Below are 27438 nucleotides of genomic sequence, written 5' to 3' on the forward strand. Positions count from 1 at the left end.
GGCAGCCTGATTCACACTTTTAACATTGTGCTCTGCAGTTTACAGTAACTGTAAAGTTGCATTTTATTCTGTCACTCAAATACATATATGCTATGTGAAGCATGAAAAACAGTTAAAATTATGAAGCAAAATTTCAGCAACCTTGAATAATTCTGTGTGAGAGGTTAGATTATATAATGATTACAGAGACTGAAAATGTAATAAGTACTAAGTATTAAAGTACTGCTTTTAATGTATAGTGCCTTTAATATGTTATATCAAAATTAAGTAATTTAAGTAATTTGTGTTTGCAGTAATATAGACATAATTTTTATTTTCTTAGAGCAATTTAGAAAATGATTTTAAAGGCACAGCTTAAAATGTATGCTAATGTAAAATGTTACATTAAACAAAGCTGATAATATTAAGTCTGAGACCTCTCAAGTGTTTTAGGAATAATTAATTTTCCAAAATGATTATTGAAAGGTTGCCAGATTTTATGATCTTGTAGTTTTACTTCCAATGTTCTCTACATCTATAAAGATTATCTTATTTGTCTTACCTATAGTTATATCATATTCCATCTTTTTCAGCAGGTAAAAAGTGCTCTTTCCTTCAGTCTGACTTTTTTCCCACAGGGATAAGAAAAAAAAAATCAAAGAAGTTGATTTTACCCATTTTCTAACTCTCAGTCCACAAAAAAAAACTGACCATCTTCCTAGTTTCTTCTCTTTTTTTTTCCCAAAAAAGGGGGAAATTCTATTTTTTACATTAATCATGTTAACATGAAAACGATTTGTAGTCTCTGTACTGTTTCAGAATTGCATCAATGAGAGCAGTAGAGTTAGCTTCCTTTCATATTTGATACAAGTTCTGTCTGGTACCACAATTCTCAAAGGCTTCCTAAAGAAAATAGACAACCTCCTACACACACCTCAGAATTTTCTGCTTTCAAATTCAGTCTTTGAAACAGTTTCTAGATCCTCTGTCAACTTGCCCTGGTTGTTGGCTTTGGTTTTGGATTTGGCTTTTTGTTTGTGTTACTAAGTGAAGAGACTGCCTTTCAGAGAGTGAGAAACAGGACCATTCTGAGCCACCTCTTATCAAAGTCCCACCTTTCCATGATTGCCTTGCTAGCAGGGCTCCTCCCACTTTTGTTCCTGCTATAGGTTTGTCCATATTGGATTTCTCCCCTTGCTGACCCCCAAAATACTCAGTGAAATCTGTTAATTATCTTGATAAATCTACCCCTCTGTGTTTTGTGAGAGAGGGAAAGGGAATGAAAGATTCAAATAAAGCATGTGGATTCTTTAAGAGAAGGTTCATTTATGTATTTCTTAGCTTTCTAGATAGGTCAGTGTCATTTTAGGAAAAGCATTTGAGAAACCATTTACATTATAATAATCTTTGTTATGATGTGGGACATAGAAAACAAAATTATGATTCATTATGCGAGGTTCTTGTATTTTTAGGAAGAATGATAGGATTTTGTTTTTTCAGAGAAGTTGATGACTTTGCTAGTGAAGTGTCGACCAAATTTGCTTGTAAATTTACAAGTAAAACATAGCCAATTGGTTATTTATTAATTTGCCTGACATTTTTGTGAACCTCATTTTTCCTAAAATCTATGGTGGTATTTTGTGCTTTAGACTTCCCAGTCACATTGAAAAGTTGAAGGAGAATATGGAGAAAAATGGTAAAATATGAGTATATCAAGAATTGATAGTTATTGTTGAAAAGAAGTCTTTACTGAAACATTTCAGACAGTGCTGAGTTGAGAAGGTATAAGTCCTAAATGCTAGAGTAAATTTAAACTGTTAGACTGGATAAAGTAAAACATGTACCAGCCAGTATTCTGATCACTCACTTCAATTTTTGACATAACTCTTATTTGAGGCTTCATTGACATTTTTTTTTTCTGTAAGAGGCAAGAATGACCTTTTCCTTTGAGAGTTCGCCCCACAGAAAACTTACTTCCCAGAACTGTGAATTTCAAATTCTCGACAGTTTCTTAACTTATGGTTTCTTCATATGCTTTACTTCTTTCAAGATAATTCTGCCCCAAATTAACTTCATATATGCATTATAAATAGGGCTTTCTCTTTCCAGATGAAATTAAATTAAGCCTTGCTTCTGGCCTAGGTGACAAATGCCACCATTAGTATACATGTAGGGAGAGCTCTTGGTATCTTTCTCTGGGGAAACAAGTTTGTCTGTTCTTTCCTCTTACCAGGGGCTTATCGATTAAAAGCAGGTGTATTTGTTATACTAGAAACACCAGGTGTTATTGTCCCATGTCTCCTCACCATGCCGCTCTAAGTAGCGTAGCAACATTACAACCGTCTCTCTTTCTTTCTCTCTTGTAAATCAGACCGAAGGGAGGAGCACTTTCACTTCTTTATAGAATGGAATGTGGTGGCACAGGGACTCCTTGTGGTGAGTAAACCCTGATTTTTCCTTCTATATCCTTGGCCAAATTACATCAGTTCAAACAAATACTAATTATATGCAAAATCAATAGTGTAGGCAGGCATAACCATTTGGGGATAGAGACATACTGAGAAATTCAGTTCCCTGTCTCTAAATAGCACCTTTACTTGTTTGTAAAGCTTTGGCCATGTTTGTTTAGGAAAGGTTGACCAGGATTTCACCTAACATGAAAACCAACCCCTAAAATGATCATTAATATATCACCCTACACCACAGCCACCGGTTGAGCTTGGTTGCTCCCATGTAAGCACCTTTTATTTTACATTATTCAGATATTGAGCATAGCTTTATAAAACATATTATTTCTTTCTAAAATAATTGAAAAAGTTTTAAGGGAAGATTCTAATCATTCACTTTAAGTGCTAATTATTTTCCTAATATATCAAACTTAAAATTGAAAATATTTTGTTTCCCTTTTTAAGGAAAACACCTTGATCTTTCTGCTTTATTCCAAATTACTTTAAAATTATAAAGGTACTTCTCTTTCAGAAAGGTGAGCCATGTTAAATATCTTATTTCAGTAGTGCTTGTCGGTCTTCATTCTTCCAATTTTACTGGATATATTTTGAAATAACAGAGCGATCCAGTCTTTATTTTATACTGAACTAATGATACCCTGATGTGTTTTGACACTGATTTGAAATTAATTGTGCAGGAATTTTCCCATTTATTTTGTTCATTTTTATTGAGAAAAAAAACAAAAACCTTCCTTCCTGACATTTTTATGTGCTACCAGTCTTTAATAGCAAACTGCTAAAGACAGAGAGAAAATCCTACTCATTATCATCTTTCTCTAAATAATAATTCTGTTCCTATAAATCTTGAAGTGCTTTAAATTATAAATTGCCAGTTATCAAATTTTCAATTGTAATGATCAGTGGAAGTATGTATAGGGATAAAAAGGTAAATTGTAGGGAATGTAGAAAAGCTTGGTTTCTATAAGGGTGATTTAATTTTTTTAGTTCTGTTGGATATTTTATTTTTTTTTAACTTTAAAGTGCTGTTTTTTTTTTTTTAACCTTATTATAACATGCAGCCAAATCACTGATCTGAACTGATTCAGATTAGTGAGATTTTACTTTATCCAGCATGTTGCATTTGAGATTTTCTGGCCTTTGCAAAATGAATTGCCAGTAACTATTATTGAATAGCCGTTTATATGAAGAACTTCAGCTTAAAGATTACTCTGAAGCGGATTCCAGGTTGATTGGCAGGGCTGTAGATAATCGTCTTAGAGTTTGAAATGCTTCTCAGATTGTCATCTAAAAATATCCTGGCAGAGAAGGAACAAACACTGTGATTAGTTCAAGTTGCTTTAACTAGCTAGACTTACTTGTGAGGTTAGGCCTTTTCTTCTAGGGGCTATGAAAAGTATGGTTGTCATGCAAGATGCCACCTTAAAAACAGGTTTTTAATTTTTAGCTTTACTATCCCAAGGGTTCTAGTTTTATTTTTTTATTTTATTAATACTTAATTTTGAAAGTCACAGCTCCATAGCAACCACTTACTAGATTAGTACTGGAATAATAGGCAGGTGGCAGAGTAGCCAATGAATGGATTTTGTCCTTTGTTTTTTAATGTATTTTTCAAACTGAAGAATACAATAGAAGTATAGTTAGTTTTTAACACATTTTTTTCTGATGATTATATATAGTATTAAATTTTACTGAAAGATAAAAGGCACAGAGTTGTTGACTTCTCTAAATTTGGAAGTTTATTTTTTAAAAGTTTTGAAGATGCGTGACAGTGAAGAATCTGGCTCTGGAACCAGATGCCAAGATTCCAATCCTGCTCCCCCAAAGAGTAACTTACTGTGCGGCTTTACAGGCATGTGCTCACTACCCCCCCCCTTCCCCACATCACCTGCAGAACTGGGTGGTGAAGATTCCTTCCCTACAGGATCCTAGCGAGCTCTAAGGTGATTCCTGAGGAGAGCCTAGGATATCAGTGCCTGCCATGTAGTAACTAAACTGTAGTGTAGTTCTTACAACTTGCCTTTGTTTTTCAACCTGGCTTAATACTAGGTAAAATAAAACTAAAGTTGTTTATGTTTCAACTTCTGTATTTTAGCTTATCTTGGATGAAATGTGATGTTGTATTATTTTGAATATAAAATGTTTGGTAGACCTAATTGCTACCAAAGGTTACAAATATAATCTTCCAGCTGGGCACTGGTGGCTCATGCCTGTAATCCTAGCTATGAGAATCACAGTTCAAAGCCAGCCCAGGCAGGAAAGTCTGTGAGACTCTGGTCTCCAATTAACCACCAGAAAACCAGAAGTGGTGCTGTGGCCCAAGTGGTAGAGAGCTAGCCTTGAGCTGAAGATCAGAGGGACAGTACCCAGGCCCAGAGTGCAAACCCCACAACTGACAAAAAAATAATATTAATAATCTTCCTTTGTATATTTACCAGCACATTGTTTCTTAGTTGCAAATATGTTTATATAGAGAGAAATATATTTGGACATATATCAAAGAGCCCTTTATCTTAAATGAAATTACATTGAGATTACTTAACTAAATAGATAAGACTGTAGTACCAAAAACTTGTAAGTATAATTTTCCACTTTAATAATTATCAGGTCATTTTAGTATCTAACAATTTTACTATTTTTTAAAAATTGTACCTTCCAGTTATTGTAGCATTTAAGATACAATATACATTAAGATAAAGTATTTCTCAGCCCTGCCACCACTGCCATTTTGCATTAAGGACTGCCACATACTATAGGCTGCTCAGCATCTCTGGCCTGTATACACTAGATGCCAGTAGTGCTCCCATATCCCAGCCCTGACAAAATGATGTTCCTAGATGTTGCCATACATCTCCTTAAAAAAATCTTAATGGTTATGATTTGTTTGCCTCCATTCTGAAGGATAGGGGAAAGGATTTGTAAGATTTTCACAATGGAAATATATACATATATATCATTTTATTATTTTCTAACAATTTGTTTCTTACTACTGTACTTGTAGTTCTTATCATTTTATTTAATCCATAAGTTGTTTCCTGTAGTTCTTTAAAGTCAAATGTCCAACTATTGGATTTATGTGGATTTCAATATATGCTGAGCTATGCCCGTGCATCTAAGGAGGAAAAGCAACGCCACTGCTTCTTAGGGGAGTCATGGCAGGTGTACAGCCTGCCCTCACATTTTGTTTCCTGTCCCCCAGGGGAGACAGACAATTTTAAGGCAGGACCTAAGATTGTTCAAAGTGTCTCCCTCTGTGTGTATCAAAATTAGAAATGTATTTCTCTTGTCATAAAGAACAGGTCTCCCATTCCCAGTCTTGTATGAAAGGAGGGCATAATGTTATCATTAGGTAATCCTTGGCAGAAACCTGTGCTCAGGACTGGGTGTGGGAGACAGGAGATAAAGGACTCTTTGGTCTCTGTGAAGAGAAAAGGGCCAGGATATATGTGGAAGGAGAGGAATGGTATTGGAGAAAAGAGTGTCACCAGAACAAATAATAGGAGAATAAGTCTTCTATGCCCTTGACGGACTTATGCCTACGGTCCTAACGTCACTGTTTTTCCTCCCTGTTTCCACAGTGTGGTCTAACTTAAACAAGTTCTAACCTATCTCCCATTTAGGCTCAAAGGAATGGCTTCCCCCTACTTGAGGTTCTTCCTAGATTTGCTTCTCTTCCAGACTTGCACGTTCCCATATTCTATAAACAATCCACTAAGTTCATTAGTAACTTCAGTGTACACTATCGAAAACAAAACGCAGTTCTGTAACAACTGCTTACAAAACCAGTACTACATCATCAATACCATGTTAAGCTGTGTCTCAGAGAACACTTTGGAAGACAGCAATTCCAGGTTGATCATTGGAGAAAAGCCCCTGATACAAATCTGGACATGGACTGGAAAGAGCTCCAGAGCATAGGTGGCCAGTAATACAAGCCAGCAAAAATGAGCAGGTGGCTTGGAGACCAGTGTCTGAGAAGTTAATGAGGTGTTTGGAGCATTGTCACAGCTAGCGAAAGCCCATAGGTATTGTAGGACCCTGCAGCTCCTAAAGGAAATACTCGGTCCTTGCTGTTGAGTGCACATCAGGTACGAGTTGCCAGCACAGAAGGCTGTCGTGAGGAATCAGCCTGCAGTGGACATAGAGAAAAGCTTTCCATTCTTGCCACAGAAATTGTATGTCCAGTAAAAGAACTCCTACATTTAAAAACAATTTATTGTTAGCATAAAGATGATGTGCACAGGGGGAGTTCCAGTTATGAACGTCAGGTAACGAGGACATTTCTTTTTGGACAGTGTCACCTCTTCCCGTTCTCTGTTTTTCCCTCCCATCCCCACCCACAAGTTTTATAGTTGGTTTTGAACATAGTGTTCCATGTTAACAAATATGTGTCCTTTCACAATTTAGATTTAATTTTTCATACTCTAGTATCAGAAATAGGAAATGCTTCTTATTAATTACAAAAAATAATTTTAAGTCATGTCACAGAGGACTGACCTATAAGAACTATTACTGGGGGGCGGGGGGAGGATGGGAAGGGATGGGAAGGGGAAACAAAGGAGGAGGCTACAATGCTTGATAAGAAATGTACTCATTATCTTGCCCATGTAATTGTAACCCCTCTGTACAGTATTTTCACAATAAAAAATAAATTAAAATTTTAAAAAAGAACTATTACTATAAGTCAGAACAACTAGATATGAGTTTATAAGAAATGCAAATAATCCTTAAATATATGAAAAGAGATGTTGAGTGTCCTGGAACAAAAATACTACTGAAACACCCCAGATACTGTTTTTCGCTCATGTGATTGGCAAAAACCTAGAAGGTAGTCACACACTGTTTAGATACACGTGGACTGCCGGCTTCCTGTACCATTGCTAACAGAAGCATTATTGGAGGCAGGGTCCCTAAAGGGTGTGTCATCTGTTTCTACCAAATGTCACAGGACCTTAAAACCCGGGTTTAAGAATTTCTCTTATGGATGCTCTTTAATTCATGAGGCATAACTTATATATTGTGCCATAGTTTGTAGTTGCAAAGGACTAGAAATCTGACAAGGGTATGCTGATAAAAGTGTGCATCTAAATGGGAGATACCCTGCCACCATAAAAATCAGAGTTCTTTCTGAATCAGCATGGAAAAATTTGTAATGATGTTAAGTAAAAAGCACCAAGTGTAGAAAGCATTATGTAGGAAGCATTATTAGACCCCAGGGCTACAAGAGTGCTTCCAGACTGTCACCCTCGTGGAAAACAGCTGCCTTAAAGTGCTCTACAGCAAGCACTTGGCTCAATGTGACTGTCCTGGCTTCTAATTGTAATTCTGGTTTAACCTGGCTGAAATTTTTACTATTAGCAAGTAATTCCTCTTGTTCGTTTGAAATCTTAAAAGAGCAACATAATTCTCATTGTTGTTTTGTGCTGATGTATGTTCAGTAAAGATGGCTTATTTTGAGGACTCATAAAGTAAAACTCATATTTTTGTTACTTGTTGTATGTTTCAGGGATAGGCGTGTGCTTCAACCTGCCCAGGTGTGTGACATTTTGAAGGGTGTCCTTTTGGTGATCTGCTATTTCATGATGCACTATGTTGACTACTCCATGATGTACCATCTGATACGAGGTCAGTCTGTCATCAAGCTCTACATTATCTACAACATGCTGGAGGTAAGTGCACTTGCTACCCTGTCACCAGTCTACCTGCCAGCTTCACAGACTTGGCCCAAGCTCACAACTGCAAGTCTTCCTTCCAATATACAAAGTGCCTGGGATGGAAAATATTTTCCTAACAATTCTAGTAAAGGCACTTCTGGCTTTGCCATCACTTGGGAAGCTAGTGGGGCTGGACAACCTGTGTTTCTAATGAGGTGATGCCTAGGCTAGGAGACATTTAGGGGAGTAGGTCCTCCTAGCAGGGTGTTTCTTGTCCCATGCGGTGAAGATCCCTGCTGCCTGTACATTTCTTAGCACCCCTCCAGAATGTGTACTGTCACAGACTAAGCAAATCTGTTTCTCACATGATGGCAAACCTCTGTGTACCTTCAAAACTTTTGTTGGCAGTTTAAACTTTTGGAGTTAAGAAGTGAAAGATATGATTATGTCTGTTTGATATAATAAATTATATCAATTATAAATTGCCTTAAAGTTTGTGCATGTTTGCCCCGTTTCTAAGCTCCTTCCTTCCTTCCTTGCTGCTTCCTCATTCCTTTTCCTCAGTTTTTCATCTGTAAAGCTGAAGTATCAAAGGTGTTTTGAGGATTAAATGAAGTGATTACCAAAGTAAGGCATGTGGTTTCAGCTTCCTAATGAATAACTCTTACTCGGTGAACATTTAATTAGCACCTGCCATCCTACCTGCTAGAACATTTGACCTTGAGGATCCAGTGGTGAATAGGCTGTTCTCATGGAGTGTATATTCTGCAATTGGGAGACAGACAGTAAACAAGGTGTTCCTAGATAATAGTGTCTCATGAAAAGGAACAGGCAACAGAATCCACGGAATACATAAAAGAAGGAAAGTGCTAGAGAACCTCTCCTACAAGGTGGCTTTTGGCTTAATCCTAAATGACATAAGGCCTTCCTCTTCTTTTTCATTTTTGCCTCTCTGCTATTCTGAGTTTGAAGAGATATCTTTAGGAAGTCAATCTGCATATTATATACAAAATACAGCTGCAAATATTAGTTGCATGTAGAATGAATCATGATAAATTTATCCTGAAGACTGTTAGAATTCTGTTTTACAGGAACCATGAGTTTGACATGCCTCTTTTGCCATCAGATAAGACCTCCCTTGCTACACACAGCTAATTAGACAAACTCTAATTCAAATTCTGCAAACATTTTAATACTCACTGTGTACCAGAAGATAAAGACAGATAAGTAAATAAGTAAACAAAGAAGATCTTTGAGCTTTAGCTTCCCTTCAGCTAGGATTTTAAAAATCAGGTTTCCAGTTGCATCTGAATTTTAGTAACATCTTCAAATGAATTACTAACAGGCATCTTCTCACTATTTCTCTCTGTAGGTAGCTGATCGTCTGTTTTCATCATTTGGACAAGATATATTAGATGCTCTCTACTGGACAGCAACAGAGCCTAAAGAAAGAAAAAGAGCCCATATCGGAGTGATCCCTCACTTTTTCATGGCTGTTCTCTATGTCTGTATCCTTTTATTCTTACTGGAAATTCTAGCAGTCGGGGTATAGTATTGTATTTGGGTAGCTGTTTCATAGATTTAAAGATGTCTGTGTTCATGTATAAATAAGATTAGTAAAATGTCTGCTTTTTGTAAGAAATTGTTTATTGTAATTAGAAATTATTTTCAAGAGCCTTGTGTATGTATGACTGTTGTTGGGATAACTGATTGTAATGACAAAGTAGTGTAATCTATATTGCACATTTATAAAGGTTTGCTTGCACATGCATACAAACCTACTGTTAACTTCCATAGGGAGTCAGGACTCTCACAGCAATGTGTCATCTATTTCTTGTTGTCAGTGACACTTGAGAGAAATTAGATTAGTACTTGGGAGTGATGTTTGAGGGTAGAACTTATTCCAGTTTTAGTGGAGTAAAATACTCTGAATTACAAATTTTTGTGTGTATAATATGAATATAATCCTGCCTGACATGAGGAATCTTAATTTTTTCACATTTCTTACTGTTTCATATTCCATAACAGTTGAAGAAAAACACATCTAGGCTAACTTTAATTATTCTCTTTTAAAATTCAAATTATCTTACTTCAAAATGTATATTTATAAATCTCTCATTATTTACTGAATATTTTTGTTTTTTATGATACTGCTTGAACCACACCTCCAGCCCTATTTACTATATTTATTCCATTTACTTGAAAGACTCTGTGGTCAGAGTAGGAGGTGTGGCTCAGTTGGTAGTGTGCTAGCCAATGAGCGAAATCATCAGGAACCCAGTTCAAGTGCCAGTCTTCAACCTAATGAATAAAATATTCTGTGGTCTAAATAAATGGATACAGAGAGTTACTTGTTTTATATGGAGTGTGTGTATATACATATATATACATATACATATTCCACACTCGGTATATACCCAGTCAAATTTATATCACCTATTACAATTATGAAGATAAAGTGTTTGTGTAAGATTTGGTTTAGAAAATACAATTATTCCCCCCTTTCAAAATTTATAGTTATTAATATGAAAATAAGTGTAAGATTTTTCCTTGACGTATTGTTAGTTTTACATGCAATTCTCATAATGGTTCAAGCAACAACTCTCAATGTAGCTTTTAACTCCCACAACAAGTCACTGCTTACTATTATGATGTCTAATAATGTAAGTATGAGATTTTGTTTTACATATTGATTATAAAGATACTTAAGCAGTAGTATTGTAGATGAAATGAAACTGTTCTATATGTTGTTTTTTTCTCTAGGAAGTTTTGTATGTAGCAAGTCAATTTTTAAACTTAAGATGATGAAGATGATATTTCTGTTTACTATTTCAGTTTGTTGAAATTAAAGGAAGTGTTTTCAAGAAGTTTGAAAAGAACAATCTCTTTCAAATGTCAAATAGCGGTATGTACAATTAGATTCTACTTGTAGCTCTAAATAAAGTTACCATAAATAAATACTAAATAACATTTTAATAAAAATGATTGCATTTTCTAAAAGAAATAATTAGTGAGAAAAGGACTTTTTTCCACTACTGTTGCTAAACTGTGTAGGTAAAGGTTATAGAAGGACTTAGGCCATCTATTAAGAAATTAATTCAAAATATTTCCTTGCCATAAACATAAATGCTAAATTATAAAATTCATTAGAATAAATGATACAGCATACAAAATATACACTGATACCTTTGTTTAGGTATTTTTAGAGATTGCACAAAACTACTAACCATAGAAGAAATAAATTGTATTTAAATTAAAAATGCCATTAAAAGAATTAAGAAAATGAAAAGACACATCGCACTGCTACAAGAAGAGTTGAGATGTTTATAGCAAAGGATTTTTTTATTCCTGAATATATTAAAAATTCAGCTAAGCCTGGCGTTGGTGACTCACACCTATTAATACTAGCTACTCTGGAGGCTGAGATCTGAGGATTGCAGTTTGAAGCCAGAAGAGGCAGGAAAGTAAGTGAGACTCTTTATCTCCAATTAATCACAGAAAAAGCCAAAAGTGGTGCTATGGCTCAAGTGGTAGAATGCTAGCCTTGAGCAAAAGGAACTTAGGGTCAGCTCCCAGGCCCAGAGTTCAAGGTCCAAGACCAGGAAAATGAAAAAAAATCAGTTAATCATTTTTGAAATGATAGTACAACTTAGAAGTGAGAAAAAAGTTTGAAAAGAATTTTGCAAAAGACATATGAACGGCCAGGTATTTGCTATTATTAGAAGAAATGTCACTAAGGAAATACAAAGGAAAGTGAGTGAAATGAGACATCCCTTTACCTACCCGACCCAGGAACTCCTAAGCCCACCAAGGCCCAAAATTAGTGAAGAAGGGTGCCAAGGAACTTTTCTGGTTGGTCAAAGCAGACGTTTAGAAATGTAGATTTGAAAAAGCTAGGTGAGGAACAAGAGCAGCACATGGAAAACTAGCAGTGAAGTCTGTTGATTCTATCGGACCACAGATCTCAAAATTCTGAGAGGTAGTCTGTGCTGTATCTTCTTCTGTGTTAGTATTCTTATCTTACACACGCATACAGCAAGTGTTGTGAAGTTGGAATGAAAGCTGAGGGGTAGGGAAAGAAGAAAGGGCTCAAGGAGAAAATGGTTGCACTTGCTCAGCTTGCTCATCTCAGGCCACACCTCCAGCCTGACTTTTAGCTAGCTATTTGGGAGAGTGGAGAGTGTCTAGTGAGATTTTTTTCCTCCTCAGGCTGGCTTCAAACCATGATCATCCAGATTGTAGTCTCCTGATTAGCCAGGATTACAGACATGAACCATCAGTACTCAGCTAGAAACCATATTTTTAATTTATGTTAATAACTTGATTTGAGTAGTTCTCTCTAGGGAGCTTTAAATGAAGGGATGAGCATTTGGAGTGTTTTTAGTCAGCCTATGTAAGAGCTTGAAATTTTAAGGAGGAAATTGTGAGTGGCTTTTCACTTTACCATGAGCATGCTAATGAAATAAATGTCTCCTTCTATAGGCATGCCCTCAAAATTAATATCCTTTCATATTAGAATTCATTATTTTAGTTTTACAAAAATAGAAAAAAGATGGCACGTTGATCGTGTATAAATATTAACTCAAGAAATTTAGGAGTTTATTTTGGCTTTAATTGGTTAATAATTACTACCAAAAAAGTTTTGCTTTTTGTTATAAGTTATATAGTTCATTTTACGGGGCAAATTACCTTTAGGTTTTATAAGAAATTGCCCTGTGGTAGCTTTTGTTCCTTATTCCTAATTACTTTGGCTATAACTGTAAAAGTATAGCCCTACTAGTAATACAGCAGAGTAATGAGCCTAATAATCAATATACCAGAAGTACCCTAATTGTTAGTCACTACTTTTTAAGCTCGTTTAAGAAGATTAAGTCATTTTCATTTTAGTAAAAATTGTAATTTTCTTAATGCATAAAACTTCATCACTAATCAAAATCCTTACTGTTCTAAAGCTGAGATGTTATAGAAGTATGTTATTCATTGACTATGTAATATAATATTACATTATAAAGGAACTTTTATAAAACATTGAGCTATTATTTAGTACAGCAGAAAGTTTGCACAAATAATAAAAAAGAAAGTTATAGGAATAAAAATTTAAAATATCTACCAGCTTTATTGTCATAGTTAAGCTGATAAGTTCTTGAAATAAAAATATACTTCTTTATGGTGTTAATTTTCTTCTTATCTTTAAACTTATCTCTTCACATAAGATTGCATTTATCCACCAGAATTTGTTAATTTTTATTAGTCTGTACAATATTTTGAAATTGCCTGCTTTTCTAAGATATATTTTGTCATAAATATCCTCATAATAAAATAATGTTTCCCTTCCATTAATATCAGTAGAATTGAATTGGTGGAAGGATTTCTGTATTCGTAGCTGTCCAAAAATCAGATGTTATTTACACTTTTTTATTATTAGCGTTGATAAAAAGTTACTTGCTTTATTTCAAGTAATATTCTACAGTGTTCTGTTTCTCAAAGCAATCTCGTTCCAGAAATTTATGTAATGAACTTAATTTTTAGTAAATTCATTTCTTTGTTAACTTTATTATATACATCAGAAAAGACTTGCACGCATATAAAGATAAATTTATGAATAATATAAAATTCCAATTAAAAGTACATTGAGAAATGTAATCTCTTGAGTTAGTCCAGAGTTAACTGTAAAAACATTTTTTTTGATGGTCCTGGAGCTTGAATTCAAGGCCTGAGCTTTTGTGTTCAAGGCTAGTGCTCTACCACTTTGAGCCACAGGGCTACTTCCAGTTTTAGGTGGTTAATTGGCGATAAGGGTCTTATGGACTTTCCTGCCCGGGCTGTTGTCAAAGTGTGATCCTCAGATCTCAGCCTCCTGAGTCGCCTAGGATTGTAAGCATGAGCCATCAGCACCTGGTTAAACAATTCAGTTTATCCAACTTCAATGGAATTACTCAAGGGAAAGCTTTGAAGTTACAAAATGAGCTGGATATATGATCTTGTACCTGTCAGAACATGTGCACTTGAAAATCTCCCGTGGACTTCCCTACAGTTGTATTATGCTCTCAAGGGGATGTGTGCGCTCCGCACCTTGAGACCCCCACAGCAATGAGGTTACACCCCCAGACATGGTGTTGCATAAGAAATAACTACAGTTCTGTAAATAGAGCAGCAATTTGTGCCCATAAGCTTTCAAAGAGTAAAGTTGAAGCTCAGACCCACAGCAAGTACAGAGCTGAGCTGCCCTCAAAAGGAATGTCCGTGCAGCTGACTGAAGAGTTTAAGGGCTTAGGGAAGGCACAGAGTAAAGGCCTACTCACAGAGGACAGAGTTTTGCAGTGGAGCAGAGTCCCGGTCATGTTGCTAGTCAGTAGAAAGACCCAGGTGGAAATGATTAGAGGAGGCATCAAGGTGAGATTACATATAGAGGTAGCACAGTTTGGTGGTGTAGGTGAGCCTGGTGTTGCTCAAAGAATAGAATTGTGCAGTAGGTGTCTTGGTGCTTTTGAGATGTGCTAGAATGTGAATGATCGCTTTCTAGCTTTTAGGGTACACACTTGCTACAGATGCAGATGTAACTCACTTTGTTCCTTGACTACATAGTACTTGTTCTCTTTTCTTTTTTTTCTTTTTTTTTTTTTGGGGGGGGGGGTCCGGTCATGGGGCCTGAACCCTGGGCCTGGGCGCTGTCCCTCAGCTCTTCAGCTCAAGGCTAGCACTCTACCACTTGAGCCATAGCACCACTTCCGGCTTTTTTTTTCTGCTTATGTGGTGCTGAGGAATCGAACCCAGGGCCTCATGCATGCAAGGCAAGCACTCGTACCGCTGAGCCACCTTCTCAGCCCCCAGTACTTGTTCTCATAGTTGAAAATAACTGCAAAACTGGCATTAGGTATCATACTTAAATTGGAAGGATCACAGTTTAAGGCCATCCTCAGCAGAAAGTTAGTGAGACCCGTCTTAACCAATAGGTGAGTACTGTGATCTGGATCTGCCATCCCAGCTATGTGGGTACCACAAATGGGTGTGTCGTGCACCAACACAGACAAAAACACAAGCCCCTGTCCAGTAGGGTTAGAGATTTGGTCCAAGTTGTAGTGCCTTCCTACTAAGCTGGTGCCCTGAGTATTTAGTTTATTAACTTGTTGTTAGATACCATTGTGAAGCCTCATTTTGTTTATTTCCTCCAAAATTCTACACATATTCCAACAAATACAACTGTAATATTGTATTCGCTTAGCTAAGGGATTCATTAGGTCTATACGTATGTACTTAACTATGTACCAAACTGTAAGTCTGGGACATGAGAGCTTTATGTTTCCCAGTCTTATGTTTACTTCTTGCTCCTGTTGTTTCTTTTTCTATAAAATCCAAACAGCTGTCACAATTCCTCTGAAACTACTGGAGGAATAACCCAGCCTGAGCACTTGAATGGTTTGGATATTTTTGAAGTTTGTTAGAAAAATTGAATATCCATGCTAGAATTATGTTGGAGAAAGAAGAAGATGGTTTGTCAGTCTAATTTCAGGCCATGTATGATGTATGTATGTATACTGACTGACTTCTCTGAATGGGTCCTGCATGCTGCATCCATTGTGTAAATCAATGGCAAACTTACTACTAAGAGAAAAAAATTGCACCTATAATGAATACACACATTTTTCCCTAAACAATCTTATCTATCTGCACACCATTTTCATTGTGTTAGACATTATGAGTAATCTAGGGACAACAAAGGATATGAATATGTGCACAGCAATATGTGAATCCTGTTAGGTTTTATATAAGAAACTTAAGCATCAGCCAGGTGCCGGTGGCTCGCCTGTAATCCTAGCTACTTAGGAGGCTGAGATCTAAGGATTGAGGTTCAAAGCCAGCCCCGGGCAGGAAAAGTCTCTGAGACTCTTATCTCCAATAAACTACTAGAAAACCGGAAGTGGCACTGTGGCTCAAGTGGTAGAATGCTCTCCTTGAGCTGAAATGCACAGGAAGAGCGCCCAGGCCCAGAGTTCAAGCCCCACAACAGACCAAAAAAAAATAAAAAAAAGAAACTTAAGCATCCTGGGTTTTGTAACTGAATGGATTTGGCAACCAATACCCCATAGACACTGAGGAACAAGTGTATTTTTTGTAAATGTTTACAAATAGTATACTTTTTTCATGTATTAACAGTTACTTTATATATGGTCTGTGTTTTTTGTATGCACTGTGGTATTTGTATGTTCTTTTTTTTTTTTAGATATTAAGGAGCGTTTTACCAATTATGTGCTTTTGCTAATAGTGTGTTTAAGAAACATGGAGCAGTTTTCTTGGAATCCAGGTAAATGGTTCTTCACTAACAGTGTCTTACAATACTGCTCTTAAACCAAAATTATTCTTTCACATGGCCTAAAATGAGTACAAGGGGATATTTGCAGCAGCCTTTTAGCATATCAGCAATTCTTGTTTCCTGAGAATCGAGGGAGCATGTTCTCAGTGGCAGGTGTGATGTGGTGTGATACTGGCACTTCACCCAGCCTTGCCTCGTCTCTGCAGTGTGAACTTGGAGAGCACCGCCAGCCGAGCATCGTGGCTCACGCTTTTCCCTGTGCTGGTCACTATACATACTGTGATTGCCCAGTTAGTCACACTGTGTTCATCTTAGGGGCTTTTGTCTCTTACCCATCCTCAGAATGGGGAATAAATAAAATGGTGAAAAACTAAAGAAAGTATAAAGAATGTTGATACTAATATGAGTCCATGAATCCAGGCTAAGAAACTGTCAAAATTTCACGAATTTCCATCATCCATCTAAGTAGGCAGACATTCACTGAGCATGTTATATGTACAGACAAGGGCAAGAAACGTGAAGGTGAAAGTCACTAGAACTCTCAGGCAATAACTGAAATAAGTCATTCCAGTGCTGATGCCAGCTCAGTAAAACATGGTCACTTATCAGATACCTCAAGGAATTTGGAAACTTTTTTAATGCCTAACATTTTTGTACAATTTTGTTCTTAATGGACCAGAAAATTTTAATTCGTTGCTTGTTTCTGTTTCTGTGGAGAAACAGAAACAGAGAAAATGAGATACACGATCTTAGAAATAGATTTCCAAAGATACTTTCTTATGAAAAATATAAAATCGAGAAGTAGATCTTACAATGACATGAGCTCTCAGCAGATTGAGAGGCCACATGACTTGTGTTACGAAAGCTGCTCCCGTCCAGCTGTACTTGGATTCTCTGGGAACCTGGACATTTTGACAAATGACCGGTGTAACTAGGCCAGCACAGAGTCCACAAAAAGCAGAATGGGCATGTGTGGCTGGTCCCAGGAGCCCATGGGCATCAGCGATCCCCGCTCGGGTTGTTGCACCCAAGGACAGAGAGACGCCATGTAAAGTCACATTCTCATTGGTGAGTGTCTTTCAGCAGATTATCCGAAGTCTCCTCATCACTATGGTAGCAGATAAAATGATAAAGTGAGCACTGAATGAATCCATCATTCATTCATTCACTTTTAGTGTTTTTTTCCTCATTGTCTTGTTTTAAACCAAAATATCTTTAAATGTTTTTATTGTGAAAATACTGTACAGAGGGGTTACAGATACATGAGCAAGGTAATGAGTACACCTTATCAAGCATTGTTGCCTCCTTTGTTTTCCCCTACCATCCCTGCCCTCCCATCTCCACGACTCCATCCCCCTCCCCCCCTGCCCAAATTGTAAAGTTTGATGTTCAACAATGTCTCGTACATCTCATTGTTATAATGGGTCAACCAAAATATCTTTGATGGATGCTTTACCTAAATGCCCGGGAGGATTAGTTACATGAAAATAATACTAGATATTTGTGTGTTGGGTGCATTGTTGTGTACTATTACCATATGTAATTTTTACTACATGTAATGTGGCTCCTGTGTTATCCTTGTTTTATTGATGAAGAAATGGAATATCGGTAATTAAGGTCATCTATACTTAGTAGAAATGTTTATAATTAAAAGTGTCCCGGTTTCCAGACCTTTCCTGTGCAGCCAGACTCAGGAAAGCTGTCCCATTGCCACCACAGTGACAGGGCCCCAGCTCCAGACGCTCCGTCTGAATTGATGGACCTTGGCAGCACTTCCAGTCACCTTTTTCTTGCTTTGACCCACTGTTAGGACCTCCAGCATCTTAGAAGCTATCTATTGGTGTTTATTTTTTTGTAAATCAGCTACCTCGTACTGAATTGAGATCTTAATGAACACCATAAAAGTACAGAGATTTAACAGTGAAATAAATGGTCAATCCGTTTCAGTCACAGTGATCGAAGAAGGAAACAAACTGCTGTTACTTCAGCATACCCCTGCCACCAGTTCTTTGTCACGTAGAGGCTTCCTAACCTTACTACTGTCCACAGCAGGAAGTAATACTTGGACGTACTGAGCATTTGTTGAGTGAACTGTCCAACCTAGTAAAATGTACCTCTTTTTTTTAAAATAAAGTTTATAGTTAATTCAGTACTACTTTCTCGACATCATTTATTGAAAATATACTCTTTCCCTGTGGATATTTCAGATTTATAATAGCTTGTGATACAGATTCAATTCACTTTAAGAGATTTAATTGTCTCTCATTTTTCCATACTTCTTAGATCATCTGTGGGTGTTATTTCCAGATGTCTGTATGGTGATTGCATCTGAAATTGCTGTGGATATTGTAAAGCATGCCTTTATCACCAAGTTCAATGACATTACTGCAGATGTATGTATTTCTCTAAGTAATTCAGTGTGTAGACATTCCTTAATCTAAAATTATAGATGATAATAGATTACTACTGAAGTTAGAATTGTAATTTTGTCTTTTTAAAAATTATTCCATTACTGAAAGTATTTTTATTAAGTCATAATGTGCCTGTTTTTAAAAGTAAAACATATTGGCTGGGATTTAATTGTGTTTTTCATTTTTTATTTAACAATGCCTTTTTTGTGTGTGATTATAAATAAATTTTCTAAGTTTTAAAAGAGCCATATATTTTGTGAAAACTCTGATGGAGCTTTGAGGGGTTTGTTTTATAATGTGACCAAGTTCCATAGAATTTCCAGAAATAGATACATAGCTGTAGTATTGTATATGTGGTAGAATGTAGAATTACCTGGGATATCTTTCATTGCTGCTTCAACCCTGGTAGCTCAACAGATTTCTCAGACTTAGGAGACTGTGTTTTTAATGGACTTACCTTGGTTGCTTATTTCTCTTTAGGTCTACAGTGAATACAGAGCCAGCCTTGCTTTTGACCTTGTTAGCAGCCGCCAGAAAAATGTGAGCATAGCCTAACATTGACTAAACAGTGGCTAATTAATATGGAAGGGGAAACTGTGTAGACTTAGATCTGTCTAGATGGTAAACATTAAATAATATATGATTTCTATATCATTGTGATAATTATATAAGCTTGTAGATTTCCACATTATTTTACTAAATTATGTGACAAGTGCCATCTTCTCTTCCGGCTCTCACCTGTGTTGAACTCTGGGTGGGGACGTGTGGACATTATTTTTTAATGCTGCTTAGCCCCCTAAGTGAATGCTCTCTTCCCTACAGGCATACACTGATTACAGCGACTCGGTGGCCCGCAGGATGGGGTTTATTCCTCTCCCACTAGCTGTTTTAGTAAGTCCATGCTTTTTTCTCTTTGGTAATGATGAGATAACTGTCATTATATACTAGTGAGTGGATTATCAACAAGTTTGTTTCAGCAGGACTTGATCTAAACATTAAAGATGAATAACTTAGAAGAAAAGTTTAAATTATTGTGTGGCCTTTTTAAGCTCTCCAGTAGTCAAGCAGAAGGAACAATGGATTTCCTAACAGTGTAAACACTCTAGGATATTCATTTGGCAAAGGTTGCTTTTTCCCTGAGTCATGGGGGGGGGGGGGGCATGTCATTGGTGTGGCCATGTAGCAGGTGTGACAGTGTGTTGCTTTGATGCACTCATCCCACTAGTAGGGATTTAGCCTAAGGAAATGGTTAGAAAAGGCACACAATGGTTGATGAGCAGGGCTAAGCACTGATGTCACGTACAATACCAAAACTTTGGGAATAGTTCAGTAAAGTGTGGTAGGCCCAATTAAGGCATTTGGTATTTTGAGATTACCTTTTTTGTGGGTGTGCCAGTCCTGGGGCTGAACTCAGACCCTGGGTACTGTCCCTGAGATTTTTATTGCTCAAGGCTGGCACTCTACACTTGAACCAAAGTTCCACTTCTGTCTTTCTTGTGGGGAGAGACAAGAGTCTCATGGATTTTTCTTGCCTGTGCTAGTTTTGAACCACAACCTTCATATCTCAGTTTCGTGAGTAGCTAGAATTATAGACATAAGCCACTGGCACCTGACTATGAGATTACCTTTATACCTTTATAAGGGGGAGAGAGTGTGGGGCGTATTCTGGGGCTTGAACTTAGGACCTAGCTACTTCCCCTGAATTTTTGTGTTTACTCTACCACTTAAGCCACAGCTCCACTTTCAGCTCTGTGTGTGTGTGTGTGTGTGTGTGTGTGTGTGTGTGTGTGTGTGTGTGTGTGTGTGTGTGTGTGTGTGTGTGTGTGTGTGTGTGTGTGTGTGTGTGTGTGTGTGTGTGATTAATTAGAGATAAGAATGTCATGGACTTTCCTGCCTGGGCTGGTTTCAAACTGCAGTCCTCAGATCTCAGCTTCCAGATTAGCTAGGATTACAGGCATGAGCCACCAGTGCCCAATGAGATTACCATATTTTAAATAAAAAATTTTCACATTCGTACAATTCAAAATTTGTCCTATTATGGTCAGAAAATATATGTTTTTTTTTTTGTTTTTTTTTTTTGGTGGGGGTGTTGTCTTTTTTTTCTGGCACTAGAGCTTGAACTCAGGGACTGAGCTTTTTACACTTATGGCTGGCTCTCTACCATGTGAGCCACACCTCCACTTTTGGCTTTTTGCCGTTGGAGTTTGAGTCTCCCAGACTTTCCTGCCCGTCCTGGCTTCAATCTCCCATCCTCAGATCTCAGCCTCCTCAGTTGCTGGAATTACAGGCATTACAAATTTACAACTACTCTCTCCATCTTAAACAAAGGTCATAGATGGGACCTGAGTGTTACAGTCAATCTTAAGCAAAAGTCATAGGTGGGACCTTAGTGTTACAATCACTATGAAGAAATCTTTTATTTAAAGATTAAGCAATAACTCTGTTGTTTTGGTTTGTTTCTGGCTAGCTCATCCGAGTTGTAACCAGCTCAATTAAAGTACAAGGAATCCTGTCTTATGCCTGTGTCATACTCTTCTATTTTGGGTAAGATTGGTTATTTCTTGAATATGTTTTGATTTTATAGTAAATTACAAATGTAAGGAGTAATGGAAGCTGATAGCACCCAAACAGTACTTATCCTTTTCTATTGACTTCGAGTTTTATTTTGATCTTAATGAAATGTTTTACTTTAAGTGCTTTCAATTAGGTTTTTCATTTTTGTGTCAGCACTGAACTCAGGGCTCTATGCTTGCTCAGCAGGGTATTTTGGATCATCACCTCCAGCCCTTTTGGCTCTAGTCAAGATCTCACTTCTTCCCCATGCTGGCCTGGAGAGTGATCCTCCTGTTTTATACTTTCCACTATAGCTGGGGTAATAGGCATGTTCTATTACACCTAGCTGTTGGTTCACATGGGATTTCAATTTTTTTTTACAAAGTTGGCTTGAACTGTGATCTTCATCTCCACTATCTAAATGAGATACCACACCTGGCCATATTTTCTTCTATAGAAAAAAAAAGTGCTCTTGCAGTCATTTTTCCATATTTAAAAACACCCGTGAGGGGGCTGGGAAGGTGGCTCAGTGGTAGAGTGCTTGCCTTGCATTCTTGAGGCCCTGGTTAAATTCCTCAGCACCACATAGCAGAAAAAGCTGGAAGTGGCGCTGTGGCTCAAGGGTAGAGCGCTAGCCTTGAGCTGAAGAGCTGAGGGACAGCGCCTAGGCCCAGAGGTCAGGTCCCACCATCGACCAAAAAAAAAACACCCTTGACTTTATATTGTTTGCCATATTGAGTTATTAGCACATAGCCTATCAACCCGAAGATGATAGGTCCATGGTATATATGTACATAGTATGACTATTGTAACTTACATTCTGGTTAAGAGTAAGCAAACAAAGCAATTTAAGATACTCATAAATGATAAAAGCATAGAATATTGGTTTTGCCTTTACTAGTTTTCTCAAGAAATGAATTTAGGCTGGGCACAGTGGCTGTGCCTAAAATCCTAGCTACTCTGGAGGCAGAGATAAGGAGGATCACAGTTCAAGGCTAGACAGAATACAAAAGTTTACCAAGACCTCATCTTAGTAAATAAGCTGAACCTGGTGATGTTTGTCTTTAATTCCAGCTAAAAGGAAGGTATAGGTAGGAAGATGTTGCCACAAGACAATGGAAAGGCATCTCCTGTCTGAAGGGTGGGGCTGAGAAGATACTTGTCAATAAACCCTGTATTCCTAGGAGCTCAGGGCAATTGCAAAGTGGCTGAAGAGGAAAATGGCTCAGACCAAAGGACAATGTCTGTCCTGTTTTTAATTATTTCATGAGTCAAATAAGGAGTCTGTTCCCAGCCAGAGCAGTTTTCAGACTCCTGGACACTGACCCCGACCATGCTCTGGCTCCCTCTCCCTTGGCCACTGCCTTGTAAATGGACCTCGTTCCTGTACGGTGATTGGCCACTGCCTGTAAATCGACCTTGCCCCCGTATAGTGATTGGCTGCCGCCTTGAAAATGGACCTAATCACTGTATGGTGATTGGCTGTTGCCTTGTAAATGGACTTGTCCTTGTATGGAGATTGGTCCCTGCCTCGTAAAGGGGCCTTGCCCCTGTACAGTGAAGCCCATTCACGAATGGATGTGACTTGGAATACACACACCCAGAATTACCAGATGCTACAGGGATTACTATAACAGTGTGGAATTACAAGTTTCTTTTTATTTTCTTTATTGCTCATCGTGTAAACTGAACATTTTTGTACTGAAAGTATTATTTAGTCTTTCCAACTGGTAGACTTTCTTATGAGAACTAAGTTGATGAGACAGTTTTTCATGTGATAAGCCTTGGAAAGCTTAGACTTTGCGTAAGCACCTCATGCACCTGTAACTTGTCCTGTGATTCCTGGGTCCACCTCTTCTCACCCAGCCCCACATATCCTTAGCTAGAGTAGAAGATGGTAGTCTAGATGAACAACTGCGAAGCTTTGTTTTGTTTTCTATTTTAGGTTGATATCACTGAAAATACTTAATAGCATTGTGCTGTTGGGGAAATCGTGCCAATATGTGAAGGAAGCCAAAATGGAAGAAAAGCTGTTCACCCCTCCCCCAGCCAGCACTCCGGGCAAGCCAGCCAGTAAATCACAAGGCAAATGTAAATCCTCACAAGGTATACTGCTCTGCAGCCCTCCCCAAGGACTTCCAGAGTTTATATCCAAACTCATCCTAACAAAAACCACTTTCAGTCATTTGTTCCTAGTTATTTGGGCTAATGGGTAGATTTTCGATCTCACACACATGTGAACAGTGCTCTGCATGTTTGCATTAGTTTACTCATTGCTCGGTGGGTAACTACCTGCCAAGTGGTACCAGGGCAGGGGTCCAGCAGTGAGGAAATGGCTCTGTCTCTGCTCTGGTGGAGCTGCTTCTAGACTGTTAGATGGAAGGGATGAGAAAAAAAACCAGGCACCATAAAGCCCACCCAGGCACCCGTGCTTTGAGAAGAGCTCTGACTTGGAGTGAGAGCCAGCCGGTGCAGGGCTCTGAGCAGAGCACATGATGCAGCTGGAGCTTGCTCAGACCTGTGGATGATAGACAGAGGGCAAGTGCAGAAGCAAGCACAAGGCAGACGCAGATAAACAGTTGTTGAGCCCGTGAGTCCAGCCCAGGTCAGCTGTCCCTAAGGCCAGGCTGGAGAATTCCAAAGGCCTAATAAACACTGACACACTGAAGTTTGTTAGGTGCATTTTCTTTCTGGTTTATACTTCCTATAGTACACATACTTTATTCACTAAGTCTTAACTAATGTGACTACAAATAAAAAGTAGAATGCTTTAGAGTGCTGGTGGAACCAGAGATGATTTTTCAGGTCTGTGGGCAGCCATTTTATGATACGGTGCTAGGAGAAGGAACGGCTCTTTTCAGAACTGGGTGATTATGTTAGCTGTGTGGTATGATCAACACAATACTCCCTTTTATATACATTTGGATAAGCTGGGTGCCAGTGGCTGTAATCCTAGCTACTCAAGAGGCTGAGATCTAAGGATTGTGGTTTGAAGCCATCCCAGGAAGGAAAGGCCCTGAGGCTCTTACCTCTACCCACCAAAATGCCAAAAGTGGTGGCACTGTGGCTCAAATAGTAAAGCGCTAGCCTTAAACAAAAGAAGCTCAGGGATAGGGCTCAGACCCTGAGTCCAAGCCCCAGGACTGGCACAGGAAAAAAAAAAAAGTTTGGATAAAAAGCAAATTTGGTGTAGCAGCTAAGTTTTATTTTAAATTACAGCTGGGTATACAGTCAGCTGTTCACTGAGCAGGAGGATAACGGATACTTTTAGTAGCACTGGAAACAGGAATGTGGATAATGCTCATTTACTGTAACTAGAGGAGACTCATTCTCTAACGCAGTGGGCCTGCTTTCCCCTAGGCCTTTCCACAGAAGAAAGCCTGCCTGCTTCTGTCACCAGCCAGCCCCCTCATCCAAAGGAAAATGTCATACCATTACTTGTGACCAGCAATTCTGACCAGTTTCTGACAACCCCAGATGGTGATGAGAAGGACATAACACAGGAAAATTCAGAGTTAAAACACAGATCCTCAAAGAAAGATTTGCTAGAGATAGACAGGTTCACAATTTGCGGAAACCGAATTGACTGAATCCTGTGGTTTGTGTGTGGAAGAAGCTGAGCCCCGGAGCAGCAGGAGCTGGTGCTGCCGGGACCGACGGATGCTACATGGCACTTAAATATTTATTTAAAAACTTAAATTATTCATGGCAAGCGAATCTTCGGATCTTCCTTCCAACACGTTGTGGTCTGGCTGAAGGTCAGCTCACAGGACAGCAGCGTCCTCCCGCCTTGGCTCCGGGCCACTCCATGGAGCACTTCCTCCTGCAAGGCCCGGCAGCTACAGCAGTACTTCTGGGACCCTGCAAAGCAGGGTCAAGTCCTTTGGCTTTGTCAGCTTCCAGAATGTTGGATTTTGCCTCAGAGCCTCAGCAGTGTAAGGACATACCTGGGAAACTGTGAAGCTTTTACCGTGAAATACCTTTCCAGTCTCATGCTATTTTCACAAAGTTTTCAAATGTCATCTGCCAAAGCATTACAAAGTTCTTAAAAATAAGTCAAGATAAATGTTCTTACCACCAGAGTAATCCTTGAGGATACATCTGAATCAATCAGAATAAAGACTGCCTTCAATAAGACTGAATAAATTGTAATGTTTTATAGAACACAAAAGAAAATATCCCAGCATCAATTCATTTATTTAAAAGAAAAAAATCAGTTCATGAAGGTATGCATCACCGAGAAAATGTTTAGTCATTTTTCAGTTTACTCTAAAACAAAATGTGATCTGTGTGTTATTTAATTGCAGTGGATAAAATAGAAACTTCCGTAGAAAAAGGCACCTATTTTTTTTAAACTGAAAATGCAGAGCAGTGTTAACTTAAGTATAGTTAACTAGTTTCGCTTCAAAATGAATCGCTTCATCAGTTGTTACCACTAGAAAGATTTGGTGTTAAATGGCTGAAAATTTGTAAGTCCACAAAATTCAAAACTGTTGACTTGAAATGGATTTTTTTTTAAGTGACAGTTTTGATGTTAGTATTCCAAATGAATCTCGAGACTCACCTCTCCAGCGCTGCTACAAGGGCAAGCCAGCCACCCTCTATCTGGACCATCTGCGGTACACCTGCGCCCAGGCAGAGGCTGTGTTGTGGGGGAGGGGTGACGGTGGGCATGCTCATGCTATGCCGGAGGGGACGTCAGAGGCAGGGTGAGGGAGAGCTTGGGACGGATGGAGGCTTGCTGGGGCAGAGGAGGCATTTGAAGGTGGATATTGGGAACAGCAACCAAAAAAGTACTTTTCAGTTTTGAGATGAAGTTTGCATTTCTGCTGTCTTACCAGTTAGCAATCTGCATCATACCCGCTGTGTTTTGAGACTCCTTTCTGCCTTTCTATACAGATTTGACTACTGCTGATTGCAGAACTGTCTAGAAGATGGTACTATTAACTTTACTTTGTTCAATGTTTCAATTTTGAAATTTAACTCTCATGCAAATGTTTCAGGCATATTTACACAGAAGGCGAATTTTAGGTCACTTGTCTATACCTTGGATAAAATGCAAAGCAAGCTTAAAATGCTTTGGCTTGTTCATTTGGAACATAAAAGTGAATTTTAATGTTTTGCACTAACTAAAGAAATCTGAAGATTGATGTTGAAATATTGTACAGACATGCCTTGTGAAGCCAGAAAGTATTTTTAAGTTAAAAAAAAAAACATGGTTTTTGGGCTGTGTGTGTCCCAGGGGGGCCCCATTTGAAGCTATTCTTTTTTCTATCTCCTTTTCACCAACTAAAGGGACAATGTTTTGGTGAACGGGAGCAGTCTGAACGTGCTCTGATCAGAGCAGGAGCAGGGTTTGGGTTTCCCTTAGTCCCGCTTGAATTCTCTGTCACTGTGCCGTTGTTTTTAGTTCTTCTGAAGATGCTGTTGGGGGTTTGGGAGGATATGCATTTCTTCTGTCATAATGGCATTCAGTACTAATTTTATAAGTGCATCTTGTGTGAAACTCAATAAATTCAATTTTGTAATCTTTTTTTTAAAAAGGTCACTGCATTTATTTCCATGATGTTTTCCACTACATTTGGTGGGGGTATATGTTTTCCACACCAGGGTAAGAATGTATTTCCAATTTACAAGTGAGAGGCCTGGCGTTTGTTCTGGAGTGGCCGTCGTCCATTTGAATGGCTCCAGCCTTGACCCTTGGGCAGCTCTGGCCACGAGATGCCAAATGCATTTTGTATGTATCATGGTGTCACGCCAGGAATGTGCTTTTCCCTTCTTGGGAGTTTTGATTTAAAATAATAATAATTAAAGCACACCATTTAGCATTGCCTTTCTAGTTTTCCCTTTGGAATCAAAGCACACCTACCCAGTGTCACTCATGAATTTGTCCAGATTTTCTTGCACACTTGGGCAAGGTTCATTGTAGTTGTACAAAGGAGTTGCCATTCCAAAAGCAGGTTACGAATGCATGTGTCTTGATCAGTGTCACCCTTTTCAACACTCACCTACCCCTCTCAACCCAGCCCTTCCCTCACTTTTCTTAATTTTGTATGAAATGTATT

The 27438-nt window shown here is 38.2% G+C and overlaps 1 protein-coding gene across 2 annotated transcripts in view; it reads left to right on the forward strand.

Annotated features, from left to right (window-relative positions):
- Tapt1 (transmembrane anterior posterior transformation 1) overlaps positions 1–26916 on the forward strand; it is a 55533-nt gene extending 28617 nt beyond the window's left edge. For both annotated transcript variants that reach the window (XM_070013042.1, XM_070013043.1), the window contains exons 4-14: positions 7951–8113; positions 9471–9606; positions 10664–10761; positions 10934–11003; positions 16320–16400; positions 18693–18802; positions 19301–19360; positions 19643–19711; positions 21288–21364; positions 23319–23479; positions 24734–26916. In XM_070013042.1, coding sequence (XP_069869143.1) covers positions 7951–8113; positions 9471–9606; positions 10664–10761; positions 10934–11003; positions 16320–16400; positions 18693–18802; positions 19301–19360; positions 19643–19711; positions 21288–21364; positions 23319–23479; positions 24734–24963 — 1255 coding nt within the window. In that variant the 3' untranslated portion in view covers positions 24964–26916. The remainder of the gene's footprint in view (positions 1–7950; positions 8114–9470; positions 9607–10663; positions 10762–10933; positions 11004–16319; positions 16401–18692; positions 18803–19300; positions 19361–19642; positions 19712–21287; positions 21365–23318; positions 23480–24733) is intronic.
- Positions 26917–27438: the final 522 nt, after the last annotated feature.

This window comes from Dipodomys merriami, unplaced genomic scaffold (genome assembly GCF_024711535.1).
Source record: "Dipodomys merriami isolate MVZ:Mamm:240054 unplaced genomic scaffold, mDipMer1.0.p SCAF_9, whole genome shotgun sequence".
NCBI classification, from domain to species: domain Eukaryota; kingdom Metazoa; phylum Chordata; class Mammalia; order Rodentia; family Heteromyidae; genus Dipodomys; species Dipodomys merriami.